The sequence below is a fragment of the Danio rerio genome, chromosome 7 (genome assembly GCF_052040795.2).
Source record: "Danio rerio strain M-AB ecotype USA chromosome 7, GRCz13ab, whole genome shotgun sequence".
In the NCBI taxonomy this organism is placed as follows: Eukaryota; Metazoa; Chordata; class Actinopteri; order Cypriniformes; family Danionidae; genus Danio; species Danio rerio.
This window is the reverse complement of record NC_141027.1, coordinates 30,343,725-30,363,061: the sequence shown is the minus strand read 5'-3', so window position 1 is coordinate 30,363,061 and position 19,337 is coordinate 30,343,725. Positions and strand designations below refer to the sequence as shown.

Below are 19,337 nucleotides of genomic sequence, written 5' to 3'. Positions count from 1 at the left end.
GAATTCAGAGACAAATTATTCATATTAAAGATCATACTGTTTGTGTAGTTAAACATGCATTTATAATTTGGGTTAGCATAAGAAGAGATGATAGGACACATTTTATGTTTATATAGAAAATATATTTTTAATATAATAATATGCTTGACTGATCTGCAGGAGTTTTCTATTAGCAGGCCAGATTTTCCACCACATAGTTAGATATGAAAAGATTATTGATGTATATAGATTATGATGATGTGTTCACAGCAAATACTGTTCATTTTCTGAAAAAGATCATTTATTTTTGCTAATTATCATTTAGTTTATGTGAATGTTTAATTTTCTCTGTGACTGCTGTTCTGTTAGTTTTAGCTTTTCATTTATTGTGAATTTTTTAAAATGTAATTTTATTTAAATTTTGTTAACTAAAACAACCTTTGTACTTAGTTGTTTTAAAAAACACTTCACTGCCTGTTTTATGGATGTTATTCCCAAAATGTACGCAAAGCCTGATGGGAAAAGGAAAAAGGTGGATACAGTTCTTGAATAAAGCACACAGTCACTCTAGTCGCCCATGTATTTGATAATGTCTCCCTCATATTCACTCTCTCATCTTACACAAACAAGCACCCATGCTGCTGCATGCTGTTATGATACGATTTTCACAGCAGGAGAAATAAAAATGAAGAATGGAGGGGAAAAGAACTGTAAATCCCCCTGTCAGCGCTGGAGCTCAGCACTGGGCCTTTGTTGTGTTGCTAAACCAAACTTGCATAGTGGGAACTCACGGCGATTCGCTTTATTTCATTTCCAATCTCATCCGTAATAGAATTACAACACAAACAAACAGAATGTGTGTTTTTGGCCATCTCTTATCTGGCCACCAAGTGAGATGAATCATTGGCATGCATCACGTCCAGATGCTTTACGCCAACCTCATGTTTCCACAGCGAGGGATGGAGAGATCACACTTTTTCCCATGTTGCCGTAAGACGAAAACAGGCTCTTTTGTAGACAGCGGTTTAATCTGATGCTCTTTTGACTGAAACTTAGTGTTAGTAACAATGACAGCTGATAGTAATCTTCCTGCTCTATGTTCTGACTATATACTGCCAATAATTCTGTCATTTAATTTTACCTTTCACAAGTGAGAAGGGTATTAGACATAAGTTTACCCTTTGGCTAACACTCTGCTTTCTTTTGTTCTCTCTGTGAAATAGATGGAGAATTTTTCACCCTCACCAGACATGAGCCCATTGGAGTGTGTGGACAGATCATTCCTGTGAGTGTTTTGGCCCTGTTTTTGGTTTTTCTTGATACTGTGTTTTTTGCGGTCTCCATACTTTTTAATGGATTCATTTGAACACCTTAGTGAGGGATGACAGGTTTATTGAGGTTTAGATATGGTGCTTGAAGGCTCCGTAAGTTGGCATAACTTGAAAATTTAATTTGTATGTGTTGTTGGTCATTTTTTGGACTGTATCATTTTATTAAAAATGTCATACACAGTGAATAATGATGATGAACAGTGGATATCAATGTTATTTTGAGCATAAAATGAACAGATATTATAAAAAGACGAGCTACTATACACTGAAAATGAAATGATTAATTGGATTTATGTATTTTTTAAAGTAAGTGGTTGCAAACTATTTATATGGGCTGAATTTAAACAAATTAAGTTGAACATTACTACATTAAATTTATTTGTTTATTTTCAGCCCATATAAACCTTTAAAAAAAAAAAACGTAAATCCAATGAAGCTTTTTTTTCAGTGTTCTATATATAGTATAGAGCTAACAGCAAAAGCAATGATAAAACAGTGTAAAAATGACTGGAAAACATTGTGATGTAATGTGCGAAATGCTCCAGTGCATGACGGGAACACTGTTATAAGAAAATTGGATGGTAAACAAGTAAACAAACTATTTTAAACAAAATATAACTATAAGCTCAAGCCTTAGTTTCTTTTTATATTTATTATTACCTGAATCTAATGACTTATTGTAGAAATTACATTCATTTTTTCAGTCATGTTTATATAGTATTTACTTTACTATCGCATAGATTTTTATCAGTGTGTACCTCTCATTCATTTCTTTAAATATTCATTTCAATCAGACTTCAGACTTCACAATCTTGCTATTTCAATGGGTTTAAAGTAAATTTTGCAGATTACTGGAAGTATTTAAGTGTCTTATCTGTCAGTGTATGATTGGCTAAAAACAGGTCAGCAGAGGGAAATGATGGCCAGTGCCAGTGAGACAGAGAAGACAGAAAACGAAACAAAGAATATAATGAAAGAGAAAGGAAGGAATGAGTGGGAGGTACACTTGAAGGACAGAAATAGAAAGGGTGACACACACAAAAAAGATAACTGTAAGCACTCTATTTGTTCTTATTAATCACCTCATGAACAAAAATATGCTTAGGTCACAAAGTAACCAGACTGGATTGATACAGAAATTTTCAGTTTCTAAATGAGCGTGCAGAGCCTGATATCATTAGTGAAGGAGTTATGCTCTTCAGAAACAAAGATATGAGTTTGTTTGAACGAGCTCCCACAGTAAGTTCCTGACCTATGTCTGTACAGTGGAACTTCCCCCTGGTGATGACAGCATGGAAATTGGGGCCGGCGCTGAGCTGCGGGAACACGGTTGTCCTGAAACCTGCTGAGCAAACCCCTCTCACCTGCCTCTACCTCGGCGCTCTGATCAAAGAGGTACAGCACTATGATTTTACAACACTGTTGTGAACGGACAGATTGAAAATTCTGATATCTGTCAGTCCATTCTGACCACATAACATCCATAATGCAGCCGTACAGTGATCAAAGTCATCCAAAAGCAACATCAACACATGTACAGATGCAAATGCATGATATTTCATCATTTGTTCCCTGCTGCAGCCAGACTTTTGTTGTTCTGCCTCTCCCTTTTCTCTAGGATTAAGAGGCCTACTTTCCTCTCTTCTTTTGATGTTCTGTCCATCCTCTCTTCCACAGGGCCTGTAGGGAGGTCGGGGTGGGCCTGGATTCCCCCTCCACGGCCTGTGGTGTTCTTGGCTCAACTCTTGTCTAAAGCTTTTTCCTCTCATACTGTTTTCACAGGCTGGGTTTCCACCGGGAGTCGTCAATATTTTGCCAGGCTATGGGCCAACCGCAGGAGCCGCGATCTCTTCGCACATGGGCATAGACAAAGTGGCGTTTACAGGATCGACTGAGGTAATTTTCCTATCGGACAAATGGAAGAATCCCACCCTCTTCCCTCATCCTCCTTTCCGCCGGTGTAACTTTACACTCTTGATTTGGACTCTGCAGTCTTGTGGTCCTCAATAAGCATCCACAAGTTTGTAAGGTATCATATTTGACAAATTAGGTGTTTAAGTTAAACATGCAATGCTAGATCTTGGAAAATGCTAACATTAGCCTGACAGCACTGAAAGCCTACCACCCACCCTGCAAATCGCCAACCAAACCCATGACTTCAGAGCGCATGAACATGCAACATCACTGCAAAACATCACAAGCCATCTGCCAAAGAGAAAACTTTGTTTTCAGGTAGTAATTACAATACCAAACTTTAAAAAGGACAGTAGCTTGCTGATGTTTGCCTGCCATTCTCTTTCTAAACCGCGTCTGTAACTCTTTTCTGTGTAAACAAGTATGCAATTACATATTGACATTCATTCATTCATTCATTCATTTATTTTCCTTCGGCTTAGTCCCTTATTTATTAGAGGTCGCATATGTTTTATGCAGCAGAAGCTCTTCCAGCCGCAACCCAGTACGGGGAAACACCCATACACTCACATTCATACATGTGCATAAGCTCTAGAACAGTCATCTGAAGCGTTGTCATACAGTCTTATGCCTGGATTTCATCAATAGCCTTGCGTTTACTAACACAGACTACTGTATATCTGAAGTATTGTGAAGTAATTAGCATTTTCCTCCTGTAGAAAAAAATAGTGTATTAAAATAGTGATTTTAAAAGACTTTATTGATATAGTACCATACCAAGCCTATGTGTTCAGAACACAAACAAGTTGCAGGTAATGCAGTATTAAGCGTTTCTCTCAAAGAAAATCCTGTCTAAGCAAAATGCTCCACTCACGCTCCACCTCTTCGCCATTATTTATTTACCCCAGTGGGTGCAATTAAGTGCGAACAAAATGGCAACGGTTGGCCACGCCTACTTGTTGCTTCGTTTGCGGTCTTCAGAAACCTATGGGTGACGTAATAACTGAATGATCTACAACAAAATAGAGAGAGATTTAGGGTTAACTATGATAATATTTCATTTCCACAATACTACATTCTCACTAGAAATGAGAATGTAGAGATTTAGGGTTAACTATGATAATATTTCATTTCCACAATACTACATTCTCACTAGAAATGAAAAAAGTTGGTGAAAATGTAATCATCAATAAAACCATAAAGAGCAGCTTTTAGCTTTATTTTTGACTCAACTGACGGGAAGGGAAAGCACAAGATTGTGAGATATCAAAAGTAGTGAAAGATTCATTTATTCTGCTTCCAAAACTGATTAGATGAAGGTATCACAGTTGACAAAAAGGGAGCTAGATTAGATTTGGATGTTGACAGTCACTGTTGATAGTAATAAATGCTACATTGAGCTCAGTTTACATTGTATTCAGTTATCTGCAACTCCCAGAATTCCCCTGATAAGATTTGAAAAAATATGCTAACACTTTTGTTGAAAAGCCATTGTACCCCAATTGGTTTATGTTTTCCCCCTTAACAGTAAAGGGTTAATGTGTTTATACCCCATTACTAAAAGTGGCTGTAATGAAAAGTCTGAGAAGTTGTGTTTATAGGGGGACTGTCTGCTGTCTCATACTACACACACACTCGCACCGAGAAATGCTTAGTAGACCACCTTGCTTTCCAAAATCATTTCTAATAAACAGGTTTTAGGTGGATGTGGGAATGACATGTTAATCCACAGGTGGTCTGTCTGTACAGAGCCCAAACATCTAAAATGTGCCAATAGTGTTGTGCCAGTCTGGTTGGACACCTGAGTTCATTTACACTTTATAAGTGTCCCGTGCATACTGTATAATGACTTCCCTTTCTGTTGAGCCCTATGCATCAGACAGCTACACTGTGGCCCCTGGAGGAGAAATGACTCTTTGAAGCCAACTGTATAAATTTAATAGAAAGCCAGGGACTGAAAATAGGCACCATGTTAGGCACACAGAATTTACCGCATGAAAACAGGCCTCAGCGACAGCAACATAACTCTGCTGTGACAGCGTGTTTTAACCAGTGATTATTTCTAGCTACACTTGCCTCGCTGCTAAAAGCCCTTAAACCCTTTATTCAATTACAGAGTCATATAAATCAAAATATTTCTGTGTATGTTTTGATCTCTTCTTACACATGAGGCTAGTGTTTTGCTATTAATTGAAGTGAATTTGGTGGTGTTTAAAACAGATAAGCTTAGGCTTATTAGCTTGACAAGAAAAAAGGTTTTGTTTACATTCCCAGTTATAAGTGAGCTTTATAGTGGGTTTTTGTGCAGCAAAATTTAATCTTATCTATACATTAAATAAAAAATGCACATTGCAAATGACCTGTCTTTAAAAAAAGAGAAAAAAAATCACAGCAATGCAGGATAAGGCGAGTTACAATCATAGTCTGGCTTTTCCAAAAAATAAATAAATAAATAATCTAATAATAATATATAAATATATATATATATATATATATATATATATATATATATATATATATATATATATATATATATATATATATATATATATATATATACAGACAGATTGGAGCAATTTCATGCAATTACATGGCATTTAAAATTTAGCAAAAGCTACATTTACAATGTTACAAAACATTATGACATAAACGCTGTTCTTTGGAACTTTGTTGATTAAGTAATTCTTTAAAAAAAGTTTTCTAATTTACACTGGAATTATATTATCTATTATGTGAAAGTATATTGCAGAACTACTATACAAGAGTTATTATAAGGGATTATAGATAGCGAAATTTATCGGGTTTTTAAAAATATTTTTAAAAAGCAAGACAGTAAAACACAAATGTCAGTATGTATGTCTTCAAACATATGCTTATTTGTTGTAAAAATTCATAATAATGACAAAAACACCAATTTGTGCATCTCCTTACTTTTGTGTGCAGTTATGCTGGTGTATTCTTAAAAATTTTCATACCCCTTGGTATTGAGTGTGGTCCTGAAAAATCACAATTTCAAGGGCTATCAAGCCCTTCCTTTTAGCCCTATACCTTCAAGCTAAAGAGAATTGGAACACCCCTACTCATTCACACAAATGCGCAAAACACAGAGTAGACGTAAGGGGAAGGGCTATGGGGTAAAATTGGGGTTGGGCCTTAAGCAGGTCATCCATTTTTGCATTAATAATAATGCAAACTCAGCAGAAGATTTGTGTATTAAAATACTTTGTGAAGAATCATGTGACCATCGAGCACAAGCATTATTATTTTATTTTAAATATCTAAGTTTAAAAAAAGATTAAAATAAAAAACAGTGATCTGAAACTGAGTAATTGTCCTGAATGGACAAATTATATTTGTCTTTTTTTAATAATAAAAAAAATTTGAACGGTAAAATGTGCATATATCTTCATTGTAGTAGCATTAGAGAATGGTGTGCATGGGTCTGTGCTTGGACAGTTCAACTCCCACTGATAAGAGAACAAACAGAAGTGTTGTTTCCACGGAAAACAAACCTAAGCTTGTGTCCTTGAAAAGCTCTTGCTGAAAAGCAACAGATGTTTCTTTTCATCATAATAGACGATAACTGGGAAATGACTTAACTGCCATTTCCCAGTTATCATCTATTTTGATGACGGCGATGACTGTTTCTTTCTTTTTAATCGAAATATTATTGATAAAGCAAAAAATGTGATGACTGAGACTTGGAAAGATGCGTCAGCAGGCCACACAAATCCTCAAATGAGTGTGGCGTCACAGTTCCAGCCCAGCCGTCGTCACCTACTCTTCCACTTTGTGACTTTCAGAGGAAACTGGTCAGCACACACTCCACCCTCTGCTTCCTCTTTACTGCTGCAGACACACACACAAGCCTTCAGTGGCCTCCTCGCGTCAGCACCGCTGCTGTGGGTGTTGCTGGCCTCTGATCTGGACTTGATTAAGCAGTTGAGATCTCTCATGCTGTGAGTGTGTGTTCATGCACAGACTCTGAGTCACTTCAGCCATGTGTGTCTGTGTGTGTGTGTGTGTATTAGGGAGGACTAGTCCAGGGGTGGAGGGAGCAGGGAAAGCATCTCCTTGAGGGAGTAAAAAATTCGGTCCCACTTTATATTAAGTGTCCTTAACTACTATGTACTTGCATCAAAAAATAAATACAATGTACTTACTGTGTTCATAATGTATTTGAGAACACTTATGGTGCTCTTGAGTTGGGATAGGGGTTGGGTTATGGACAGGTTTGGTGGTATGGGTAGGTTAGAGGGTGGGTTAAAGTGTAAGGGATGGTCAACAGTGTATTTACAAATGTAATTACAGAAGTTAATTACAGATGTAATTACATACATGTATTTAATCAAGCATAAGTACACAATAAATACATGTATTTACACAATAATTACATTGTAACAAACTATTAATTCTTGTGTAAGTACATATTAGTTAAGGCCACTTAATATAAAGTGAGACCAAAAATTCTGGTGTATTGTGGCTTGCCCATTGCTGATATTTGTGGAGTCTAGTCTGTTTGTGTGCAGTGCCATTTATTAAATGGTTCATATTTCTTACATTTAGGTTTCTAAAATTAATTTGGTAAGACTTTGTTTTAAATGTCCCTGTTGCACCTTTTCTTGACAAAAAGTTGCATTGCAACTACATACCAATCACTTCTCTTTTAAGTATTAGTAGACTGTCTGCTTATTTTCTGTTGATAATCTCCTTCAACAGACGTTTAACTGACTATAAGAAACTTTGCAAGTGCATGTCAACATACACTAACCCTAACCCCAACCAAAAAGTCTACTTATAATCTAATGAGAATTACTTGGCATGTAGATGCAATGCAACTTAAATTCAACAAACAGACCATCAAAATAAAGTGATACTGTTAATTTTTGCAGCAATTAGCACTAAACCAGTTAGTGCAACCACACACTTAAAATTAAGGTTATATATTGGCATTAAGGCTTCCATTAATATTCAATAGAACTTTTTCATAATACTAAAATATTTTTTGCACTAAAAATAAAAGCAGTTCTTTTAAAAACTTTTCACTAATAGGTTCTTTTTGGAACCCAAAATGACTCTTATAGCATCGTTGCAGAAAAAAAAAAAAAAAAAAAAGTGGAACCTTCATTTTTTTTATAGTGCAAGGACATTGTCATTGTCTTTGAAATATGTACTGAGGTAATGAAACATGAAATCTTTCATATTGTGAAATTCAGATTCATTCAAATGAGTCAGTTGATCCAAAGTCAATCTCTTGCATGTAGCTTTAGAAATTCGGATAGTGAATTGGTTCATTTTTGGAAAGTATAATTCATTCCTGTGAATTACTTTGTTTTGAGTGACATTGGAAAGTCTGATTCAGTGTAGTGGACTTAATCATTTTAACAGTTCACTTACTTATACTGTATGTAAAACTGAACGTTTGCTTTAATGAATAATTTCATTCAAACGAATTCTCTGTTATATATAGTACCCTTTAAAGACTAAACAGTTAATTGAGATAATGTTTAACTTCAAATCAGTTGCTTTAGTTCAGTTTAAAAGACTGCAAATGATTGATAGGCTATTAGATGTATAGTTCAACACAACTGTGGATAAGTTTGGTGTCAGTAAGATTTGTTTTTAAGAATATTTGAGTGTTGGATTATCATTTAGCTTGGAAAAAAGGGAACATACCCTTCCCAAAATAGAGAAAAATTCTCACATACATATAGCATCTGTGAGAGTTAGACACTGACATACGTGCAAACACTGCATTGACATTCTTCAGTTTTTCCACTGAATGAGAGTGTCAGAGGAGGATTGTTTTCACTTGTCTTCTTCCCTCTCCCCTTCTCTTTCCGCTATCTGATGGAAAACAGATAGAGAAAATATTCACTGTCAGTACGTAAGTTTTGCGGAAAGGAAAAATGTACAAATGTTTGTTTATGGTTAGGAGCGCTGCTCGCCTCTAAAGCTGGCTGTGAAGAGACGCACTTTTCTCTCTCTTCACAACATACACACACACGTTGGGGTTTCATGTTTTATGGGGACTTCCCATAGATGTAATGATTTTTATACTGTGCAGATTGTATATTCAGTGCACTTACTCTAACCCTCACTGAAAACAATCTGCATTTTTACATGTACAGTTGCTTCATTCTGTATGATCTATTAGCAATCTTTCCTCAAGAAAAATTTCCCTTACATGTTCAAAAAAATACTGAAATTTCTATACATGTGGAGACAGTTGGTCCCCACATTGTATTGAATACCACACACTTAGGCACACACACTCGCAATTGGAAAAGAATAGCTTGATGTGAGCATGTGATGTGAAGCGAGGCCACGGCCAGCAGCTGTGTGATGTCTGCACTGTTAAACAGCGCGTAAGACGAGAGCAAGTCCACTACTTTAGTGTGAAATTCAGTTTAGATGGGAACCCATTCAGGGAAGAGCTGTGAACAAAATGGACCAATTCAACAAATTCTCCTCAAGCTCAGATAACTCAAGTTGTTTGATTCATCTTTATTTCTTGTGCTTTTTACAATGTAGATTTTGTCAGAACAGTTTAACATACAGGCGACACCGTGGCTCAGTGGTTAGCACTGTCATCTCACAGCAAGTAGGTCGCTGGTTTGAGTCCCAGCTAGGTCAGTTGGCATTGGTATGTGGAGTTTGCATGTTCTTCCCATGTTGGTGTGGGTTTCCTTCGGGTGCTCTGGTTTCCCCCACAGTCCAAAGACATGCGCTCTAGGGGAATTGAATACACTAAATTGGCTGTAGTGTACATGTGTGAATGAGTGTGTGTGTGGATGTTTCCCATTACTGGGTTGCAGCTGAAAGGGCATGCAAAGGGACTAAGTTAATAAATAAAAAAGTTTAACATACACTCATAAAACTTTGTTTGATTTTTGTTCAAAATACTTGATGAGCTGAAACGACACAATTCTTGAGGTTTTGGAGGGGCAACTTAATTGTTTTATGTTCAATCAACTTAAATTTGTAATAACTAATGAGCTAACTTTCAATTTAATTCTTTCATGTCAAAAACACAAATCGATAGTGTGGAACCCAACATTTTTTACAGCATAGATGAAGAAAAGACAGTCTGAGAAGTCATAACATTAGGCAGGCAGAAGAGTAGGGGTAGAATGCTGGTGTGGTTCTTGTTAAATAAATTCAGATTCAGTTCGGTTTAGTATAAATGTCACTGCGGTAATTCAGTTCAGATAATCTCAAGTACATGTGTTTTCATTTAGTCACTAACAAAGCCAATAAATGTATTTTTAGGGTCTTGTTTTACTGTTATTTTGTGACAGCGTCGAGCATCCTACACAAACCTGCGGTCAGATCTTCCTGTTCTCCATTAGCCAGCAGATACTGTTGCATGCGGGACATTCCATCCTCCGCGAGCACTAATAGAAATTTAAGATGTGGGCTGAAGCTCAGGGGCCTGATAATGCTGCTGGTTGTCCAGTCAAAGAGCAGGGGACGATTTATTAATGACAGCGTCCCACAGATAGGGAGATTTAGTAAGGCTCCTCTGCTGTGATTAAGGCTCCTCGTCTCTGTCTCCACAGGTAGGCAAGCTGATCCAAGAAGCAGCAGGAAAGAGCAATCTGAAGAGAGTCACGCTGGAGCTCGGGGGAAAGAGTCCCAACATCATTTTTGCAGATGCTGATTGTAAGTATTCAGACACTGTTTTACGGCTGGCCTCCTGTTGTCCCGCTGCAACAGTTTGTGCACAGGTGCTGCTTCAGACTGTCACTTCACATCAAAGACCTTCAGGGAGCTTTTAGAGCTGCGTCTGAACCAAAGAAAGAAAAATCATGAGTTTTGAAGAGGCTTACCTGCATGCAAATGAGTCTCACTTCCTAAACTGCTGGACATTAGTGGCTGGATGTAGCCCACCAAACCAAGGCGCACGTCAGTGCTTTAAATGCTTTCAGCAGCCGCGAGCACAGCCCCCCCATAAATCAGCTGAATGGACCACATCACACTAGAACCGTAAATCTGCCTGCTCCATTAACCCGTCAAATGCCAAAGTCTGCCAGTCCAGCCTTTTCCCAGGTGTCTGTTATCTCACCCAGATGTACACATAAGCATGGATCTGTGCATAAACAGCAGACGCACCATAGAAAAACGTATTACAAATGCCTGAGCAGAATTCAATGGCTCCAAAACTATTCATCAATTATTTTAGAAGGCATTTTTGAGGATGTTTCCTAATTATCACCTGTGTTTTATTTTTTCTTGAATATTTGTCATTTAGAGGTTTTCTTTTTTGCTTAAAATAACAAAATGTGTCATGTTTATTTTCATTTTTAAAGAGTCTAAAGACATAAAAGAGACACTAAACATAAAGTGCCACTGTTCTAACTTCAGAATATGATTTTGATTGAATAACTCTAATGTTCAGTCATAAAAAATAAAACTAAAGTAATAAATTAATAAAAAATATTCATATTTTATTAGGAAGCTATACAGTATTATATTTGTGCATATACATTAGATTTGTCAATACTGAAGCTAAATCTGGAGCTTATCTAACAGAATAACTTACGATAACGCTCCACAAACTACTAAAGCCAAATGTATATGTGTTATAGAAAAATATTAAAAACAATTTTAAATCAAGAGAAGCAAAAAAAAATTGTATAATTTAGTTGAGATTTTGTTGGTTATAATTTTTTTGCAATATTTAGCTTAAACTTAATCATATTATCTTTCAATTTCTAAATAGTTTGGTGACTAAACATTATTTTAATAAATATATCTGCTTAATAAATCTGTTTTGTTTAAATGCACCAAAATACATAGCCTGTATTCACTGAGAAATAAATAAATACAAAAAATTTCAAAATGAGGTGGACTCAATTATGCTGAGCACTGTATGTATAATAATATTTGTTATTTTGACCAATTTGCAAAAAAGGGAAAATGCTTTAAAATAAGAATATTTGAAAATTGATTTGGTAGAAAAGTTATCAGACTTTAATGTAATTAAACCACTATGAATAATTTGCTCAAACACATACTTAAAATAAAATCCAGTAAATCTGTTAAGACTTTTTAAAGTCCTTTTTCCTTTAAAAAAAAAAACCTTTTCCTTGTTTAATAGTTCTGCTAGACATGATCTTAGTGTTTCAAACCTTTTAATACTGCTTATGCGGCTTGTAGATGTATAAAAATGTATTGTCTGTGTTTCAGTTGAGCTGGCATTAGAACAGGCCCATCAGGGGGTTTTCTTCAATAACGGTCAATGCTGCACTGCTGGTTCCCGTATCTTTGTTGAGGAGCCCATTTATGATGAGTTTGTGAGAAGAAGTGTTGAGAGAGCACAGAGGAGGAAAGTGGGAAATCCCTTTGACCCAACCACTGAACACGGACCTCAGGTAGCACACTATTCTTATTTAAAAATTAAAACACACACAGTTATACAGAGAATTTTTTTTGTTAAAACAAGAAAGCACGACATTGATCAAAAGTGACAGTGAAGACATTTTTTAATGATACAAAGGATTTTCTTTTCAAATGAATGCTGATGAATACACCTTCTATTAATCAAAGAATCATATGTCACATTTAATCTGTCACAATTTTCACAAAATTAAAAAGAAGCACAACTTAGATCAGGGGGTGGCATGGTGGCTCAGTGGTTAGAATTGTCGCCTCACAGCAAGAATGTTGCTGGTTCGAGTCCCAGCTGGGTCAGTTGGCATTTCTGTGTGGAGTTTGCATGTTCTTCCTGTGTTCATGTGGGTTTCCTCCGGGTGATCCAGTTTCCTCTACAAGTCCAAACACATGCGCTATAGGTGAATTTGGTAGGCTAAAATTGTCTGTAGTGTATGAGTGTGTATGGATGTTTCTCAGTGATGTGTTGCTGCTGGAAGGGCATCCACTGCGTAAAACAGGGATGTCAAACTCAATTCCAGGAGGTCCGCAACCCTGCACAGTTTAGTTCCAACCCTGCTCCAACACACTTACCTGTAGGTTTCAAACAAGCCTGAAGGACTCAATTAGTTTGATCAGGTGTGTTTAATTCGGGTTGGAACTAAACTGTGCAGAGCTGCGGCCCTCCAGGAATTGAGTCTGACATCCCTGGCGTAAAACATATGCTGAATAAGTTAGTGGTTCATTCCGCTGTGGCAAGACCGGATTAATAAAGGGACTAAGCTAAAAAGAAAATGAATGAATGAATGCTCTGGTTTCCCCTACAGTGGCAGCTGAAAATTCAGCTTTTGCATCAAACAAATAAATGACATTTTAACAGCTATGGAAAAAATAAGACATGTATTATTTGTTAGTGATTTAGTATTTGTTATGTGTCTGGAAAAAAGAAATGTTGTTCTGTAAACTACTGATAACAAAATTTTCAAACTTCAACATAGCAAACTGGCACCATGTTTTCAGACATGCTTGTATTCATTTTTGGAAAATGTTTTAACCGCACACATCACTGAGAGTTTAGATCCTTATTTTTAGTCATGACATGTGAAAACAATAAATTATTTGGCAAGTTGTCATCAATGAAAAAATGGTCAACTTGCTAAAGAAATGCCATCAGAATTTAATTTCATTTAAATAGTAAAACAAATTTTAACATTTTACTAAAACACGCCTAATAAATCCAGTGCATAAATATTACAATTCTTTTTTAAACTATTATATTAAAAACAACTGATATTTGTTTAAGTCAAAGTAGGGGTTTTATCAGAATTTGAGGAATAGCTGTACATTAATAATGATTGACAAATGTGTGTGTGTGTGTTTGTGTCAGGTGAGCGAGGAGCAGCAGAGACGTGTGCTGGAGCTCATCCAGAGTGGCATCACTGAAGGAGCCAAGCTGGAGTGTGGAGGCAAAGCTCCTCCTACTAAAGGCTTCTTCGTGGAGCCCACAGTTTTCTCTAATGTGAAGGACCACATGCGCATCGCCAAGGAGGAGGTCTGATTTTTTTTTTTTATCTCTAAATGATCAATCTAAATTCAAATGGTTAACTAAAACAACTACTTTTTTGTAGATATTTGGGCCAGTTCAGCAAATCATGAAGTTCAAAACAATTGAAGAAGTGATTGAGAGAGCCAACAACACAGAATACGGTCTGGCAGCGGCCGTCTTCACCAGAGATATCAGCAAGGCCATGACCATCTCTGCAGCAGTGCAGGCCGGCACCGTCTGGTAAGACAAAAACTTACACAAAAGTCACAAAAAATATAGATAGCCAAATCATTGGCAATATCTTTCAAAAAAACTAGATTCCAACCATTAGTCACCAAAAGACTTTAAATGTGTAAAGAAATAATACAAATACTATGATTATGGTTTTATTTTTACATTACAGTTTTTTTCAATTGCTTTGGCTCATTTCTTGATAAATTTTATTTTTCAAAACCACATGTTCAGCTCTTTAAACAATTAGCTTATTGTTCACTTCAGATTGTCATTTTTTTTTATTTAAGCACATGTGTGCAAAGAGTAAGCACAGTTGTCTGCAGTTTGGACAAAAACTAATTACATATGGCTTGTTGATCAAAACTGAGTCGATTCTTATTTAAATTGGTAAACTCTTCATAACTTCTCAATAATTTTTCATTGTGTAAGCCATCAAACTCAAAACAATTAACTCAGTTGTCAAACACGTTTACACCACAAATCAACCAAAATGTTGTGGAAGAGCAATTGAAAGAAGTGTAATTTCTGGCAAGGCCAACATGAGCAACAGGAAGTCCACCAAGAATAGATTATTTCATGGATGCTATTTTGTAGGTTTTTTGTATGTATTTGTGGTAACATAAGAACTATGAAATATACAAAACAGCAATTAGTCAAGCAAGATTGTCATACATTCATACAAAAATAAATGTACTGTATAAATATCAATGTTTATTTTTTTTCACTTCTCAACAAATATCAGATTTTTTAAAACCCTATTTTCCATGGTTGACTGTCATGCTGAAAAAACAGCTAATCATTTTGAGCAGTGTGGCTCACACGATGACAAATACACTTTGGGCTTTATTTTAATGATCTAAGCACAAAGTCTACAGCGTATGGCATTAAAGTGTGTCTGAATCCACTTTTGCTATTCTCTTAATGAGTTATAGGCCCACACGGAATCTGTGTGCACAGATTTTGGCAGATTTTGAGCCCATCATTGAGTCTATTTATTTACTTGTGTAAATGTATGTACATTTACATTAATTCAGTTTTTCAGCAATAATATTGACTAATATGAAAGTGTTCATTTGATTTATTTACAATACAGTTTGTAAAGTAATATTTTCTGTCTTTTAGTAGATATATTATATGAGAGACTTTGTTTACCAAATTGGTGGATCTAGATGGATTTGCATTGTAAACATTAAATAAAATTTATAAAGCTAATATTTCTTATTTCATATATTACATTTTTAGTTATGATACTTTTTATTTTTACAAAATTCTCAGCAGAAATAGGGTGTGTTTTGAGCATATCCTGCATTAATCCAATCAGAGTGTCATCTCCCATTCCTTTTAAGAGTCAGCTGTGTCATGCCATGGTACATTTGCTATTTACATGGTGGACTTTGTTAGCGGAAAAATTAAATGCTTCACTAGCGAGAAACAGTTTAGAGGATAAAGAACGAGCCTCTTCTATTTGACCTCTTTACTCTCTTTACTTAACTTTTACTCTTTACTCCTTTACTTTCGTGAATAAGTAAACTAATAATTAATTTTATTTAAGCACAAAAATTTGAATTTAGATTCAGTAATAATTGTTTTTCTAATGAATAAATGAACACTAATAACCAAGTGTGGAGTTGTATCCAAACATACATCCTATTCTTATGCCCTATATGGTGATACATACGTCTCCAAAACCCAACAGGTGGACAAATGTATTATTATTTTTTTTACATTTTAATCCTTTAATTTTTTTCATGTGTAAAGATTTTTGTGTATTGCTGTACATCCTGTGTATATTAAGCAATGTGTAAGCGTTTGGACCTTCATAGGTTCATAAATATCGCTCTTTTTGCTGGACTTTATACCTGCTTTTAGGTGATCATTGGCGCTGTCAGTTCCTCAAAATAGCAACGGGCCAACAATGCACTTTAACACACCTCTTTTCTAGACTGGAACAGCCATGAGTCTACAAAGTGGTGCAAATAGATTTACTATTTAAACAACATAGCGCAAAACATATTACTGTTGCGCTGGTCTGAAAATAGCAACAAATCATGCCATACACATCTTGCACCTTATTGCACCGGGTGTATGATAGGGCCCTTTATGTTTTAGTGGCATTGGCCAAACTACTGACACAATAACATAGGTTTTGAAGCATAGTTGAAAAGTTTTGAGGGAGTTACTACATTTTGCAGACATGCAATAATCTTCTTAAGTTCCAGCAAACCATCTTGACAGAGAATGTTAAGAGAAAATTGTGCCAAAGCAGTTGAGGAAAAACTGTAAATGATGATGAAACATTATTTCATTTAAATATAGTACACATATTGTATTTATTTTCTATATATATATAAAATCTCTTTTCTACATTTAATTGGATGCTTACATCAAAATCTAGCATCTTCCTTTTAACCCATAAAACTCTCATGGAATCTCTAAGTTGACATGTATTTGTTGTTGTGCAGGATTAACTGTTATAACGCCATGTCCTGCCAGTGTCCTTTCGGAGGATTCAAAATGTCCGGCAATGGCCGTGAACTGTAAGTGCCTTTCTGAATCACATGACATCTTGTTTTCTATACATACATTCTCATACTCTGCTTTCCTCCACGTTTCAGTGGAGAGATCGGACTGAAAGAGTACACAGAGCTGAAAACCATCACGATGAAGATGTCAGGCAAGACGTCTTAAAGCACAGACATGTACATGTTCGTTGCAGCTGGAAGTCTTGATGTTAGCCGTTATCCTTTGGTGGGGTAAAGTGGTAAAACGCAGTAAACCACCCATCACTTCTGCATTGAAGCGCCTCTTCTGCTGCATCCTCATAGGCTGTTATCATAAACTACCCTTCATCTCCACCTCCACCATTAACTGCCTACACCCATTCCAGCTGTGTGTCCCCCTTTCACCGGCTCCACTAACCATACTAAAGCACTCCGGGTCCCGGTGAAGGAGGGCCATGCTTTTGACCACTGCACCAGCAGCGTGCAGACACTAACAGACTGTGACTTCTCTTTCAATCTCAATCTCTGATCATCTTCAGCATCAAGAGGTTCGATGTTTCAGAGACGTGTCATTCTCAAACCTCATCATTAACTTACCTTTCCACTGGGTAGAAATCGAGTAGGCATATTAGTTTGTACTAAGACCACTGAAGCTCTCAGAAAAAAAGATGTTTTCATCGAATGAGTATTAATTCTTAAATTTGTGTAATTGTTTTTTATTTCATTGTTTGATTGTTTTTACAATGTATAACTTTGTCGATGTCTTGACCAATGTAAACAAAAATGTTTTACCTCTGAAAAAAAAAAAAAAAAGCTAAAAAAAAATGTATATCTGTGGTGTGTATTTTTGACAAATGATCATTCATCGATCCCAATTTACTGTTAGGTTTAAAGAATTATGTACTATGAATACAGAAGTTAAAGATATAGAGTAATTTCCTCATTAAAAAATGTTTTACGCAAAGGTGCTTTCCTAATTGTCTTGGTACAGAATTATGGGGGGGATTCATATATTCATTCTCTTTCAGTTGCATTTTTCAGATGACTATGAGTTTCATGTCAAGCAGGGTGAGAACTGCCTGAGTCAGTTTGTTTGGTAAGAGATTTTCAGACAAGAGCCAGATAAATGAAGCACCCAGTAGTGCAACTACCTTAGAAGTCGCATTCCCAAAGAAACAGTCACGATGGATTTTCCCAGCGGTCCAGCCAATCTGCTGATATCTTTAGTCAGACCAACACCAATGATGAAAGGACTTGGCCGCATTACACAGCACTAGTCTGGAAGAGCAGAAAAGGACAGCACAGAGCTTTGAACTATCAGGCAGCTAAACTGACATCTTTCATTTCTGTGGACCACATGAGTCCTGTGAATTAGTAAGCGTCAAAGTGGTTTGTTTCACCTCATAGAGTGTCGCATGTTTTGATCAAGAGTAACCCAATCAGGAGAAGAAAGTGTTGGAAGCTTGCAGGCGGATTGTTTAATTCATCTGACGTTGTTGCACAATGGTGTCATCGACCCTTCCCTCCTTAGGAGTCTGTCAAATAGTATTTATAATTCCCTGGAGCCTCATATGATTACAGTGTACCAAGTTCACACCGATATTTCTACATGACAGTAGTGTAAAAGCGCTGCTTTTTAGTAAGAAAAACATGATAAATCAATAAATAGCGTTATTACAGACTTTATGTGGGTGTACTTTCATTTTTATGACTCTTGTAGGGCATAGTGAACTCAAATGAATATTAACTTTCTCACACCCTTACCATTTATTTTTTCTCCTTGGAGATCCTGGGATTTCAACCATCTTGGACATAGTCCAAGGTTAAATGGCGAGGCGTCATCTGTCATGATCGCAATTCCAATATCTCTCCTCCGAGACGCACATTTATTAGATGAAACACTTCTGGAGTCTGATAAGTATCATTCACTGATCATTAGCCTATGATCTTTCAGAGGATTTATGGGCAAATAGATCCACATAACCTTCCCATCTACTGAACTTGAGGATGAATTAAACATTTGTGTATTATCTCTTTAATAGGCTCTGGCGTCCATTTCCAAATCCAATCAATCTTTTGCAAATATCCATGGATTTCCTACACGTTGCCAAGTAGTTGATAAAACAAATGCAAGTCACATTTGTAAGTGCAGATGTTCTAAAGGGGGATTGCAACATTAGACGCTAGAATGTGTTCATTTGTCTTCATCAAGATAAGCGGAGAAAGCTAAGCTGGTGGGAACTGGAGGACTGCAGCTCTCTTTACAAGCTCCTCCTCCAGAGGGAGACACTTTCTCCTCTTCTGCCATTTCTCAAATCACTTTACAGCAGGGTGTTTAAGACACTTCAACGTCTTTCATTCCCTCAAGACAGATAAAGCCGTTATGAGATATCTTCTCAATATCAGCGATGTTAATTGGAGAAAATGTTTTAAGAAGATATTTCAATGTAATAAATG

At 36.3% G+C, this 19,337-nt stretch overlaps 1 protein-coding gene across 3 annotated transcripts in view; it reads left to right on the top strand.

The window, feature by feature from the left end:
- The window catches only part of aldh1a2 (aldehyde dehydrogenase 1 family, member A2), a 42,114-nt gene extending 24,270 nt beyond the window's left edge, over positions 1 to 17,844 (top strand). The window contains exons 5-13 of one of the 3 annotated variants that reach the window (XR_015494534.1): positions 1,203 to 1,264; positions 2,577 to 2,705; positions 3,093 to 3,206; positions 10,787 to 10,889; positions 12,417 to 12,699; positions 13,841 to 14,151; positions 14,228 to 14,385; positions 16,842 to 16,916; positions 16,995 to 17,844. Coding sequence is in view for 2 of the 3 variants with exons in the window: in XM_087258681.1 (XP_087114807.1) it covers positions 1,203 to 1,264; positions 2,577 to 2,705; positions 3,093 to 3,206; positions 10,787 to 10,889; positions 12,417 to 12,601; positions 13,987 to 14,151; positions 14,228 to 14,385; positions 16,842 to 16,916; positions 16,995 to 17,067 (1,064 nt within the window). In the remaining variant the exon portion in view is untranslated. 3 annotated transcript variants of the gene reach the window in all.
- The last annotated feature ends 1,493 nt before the right edge of the window (positions 17,845 to 19,337 follow it).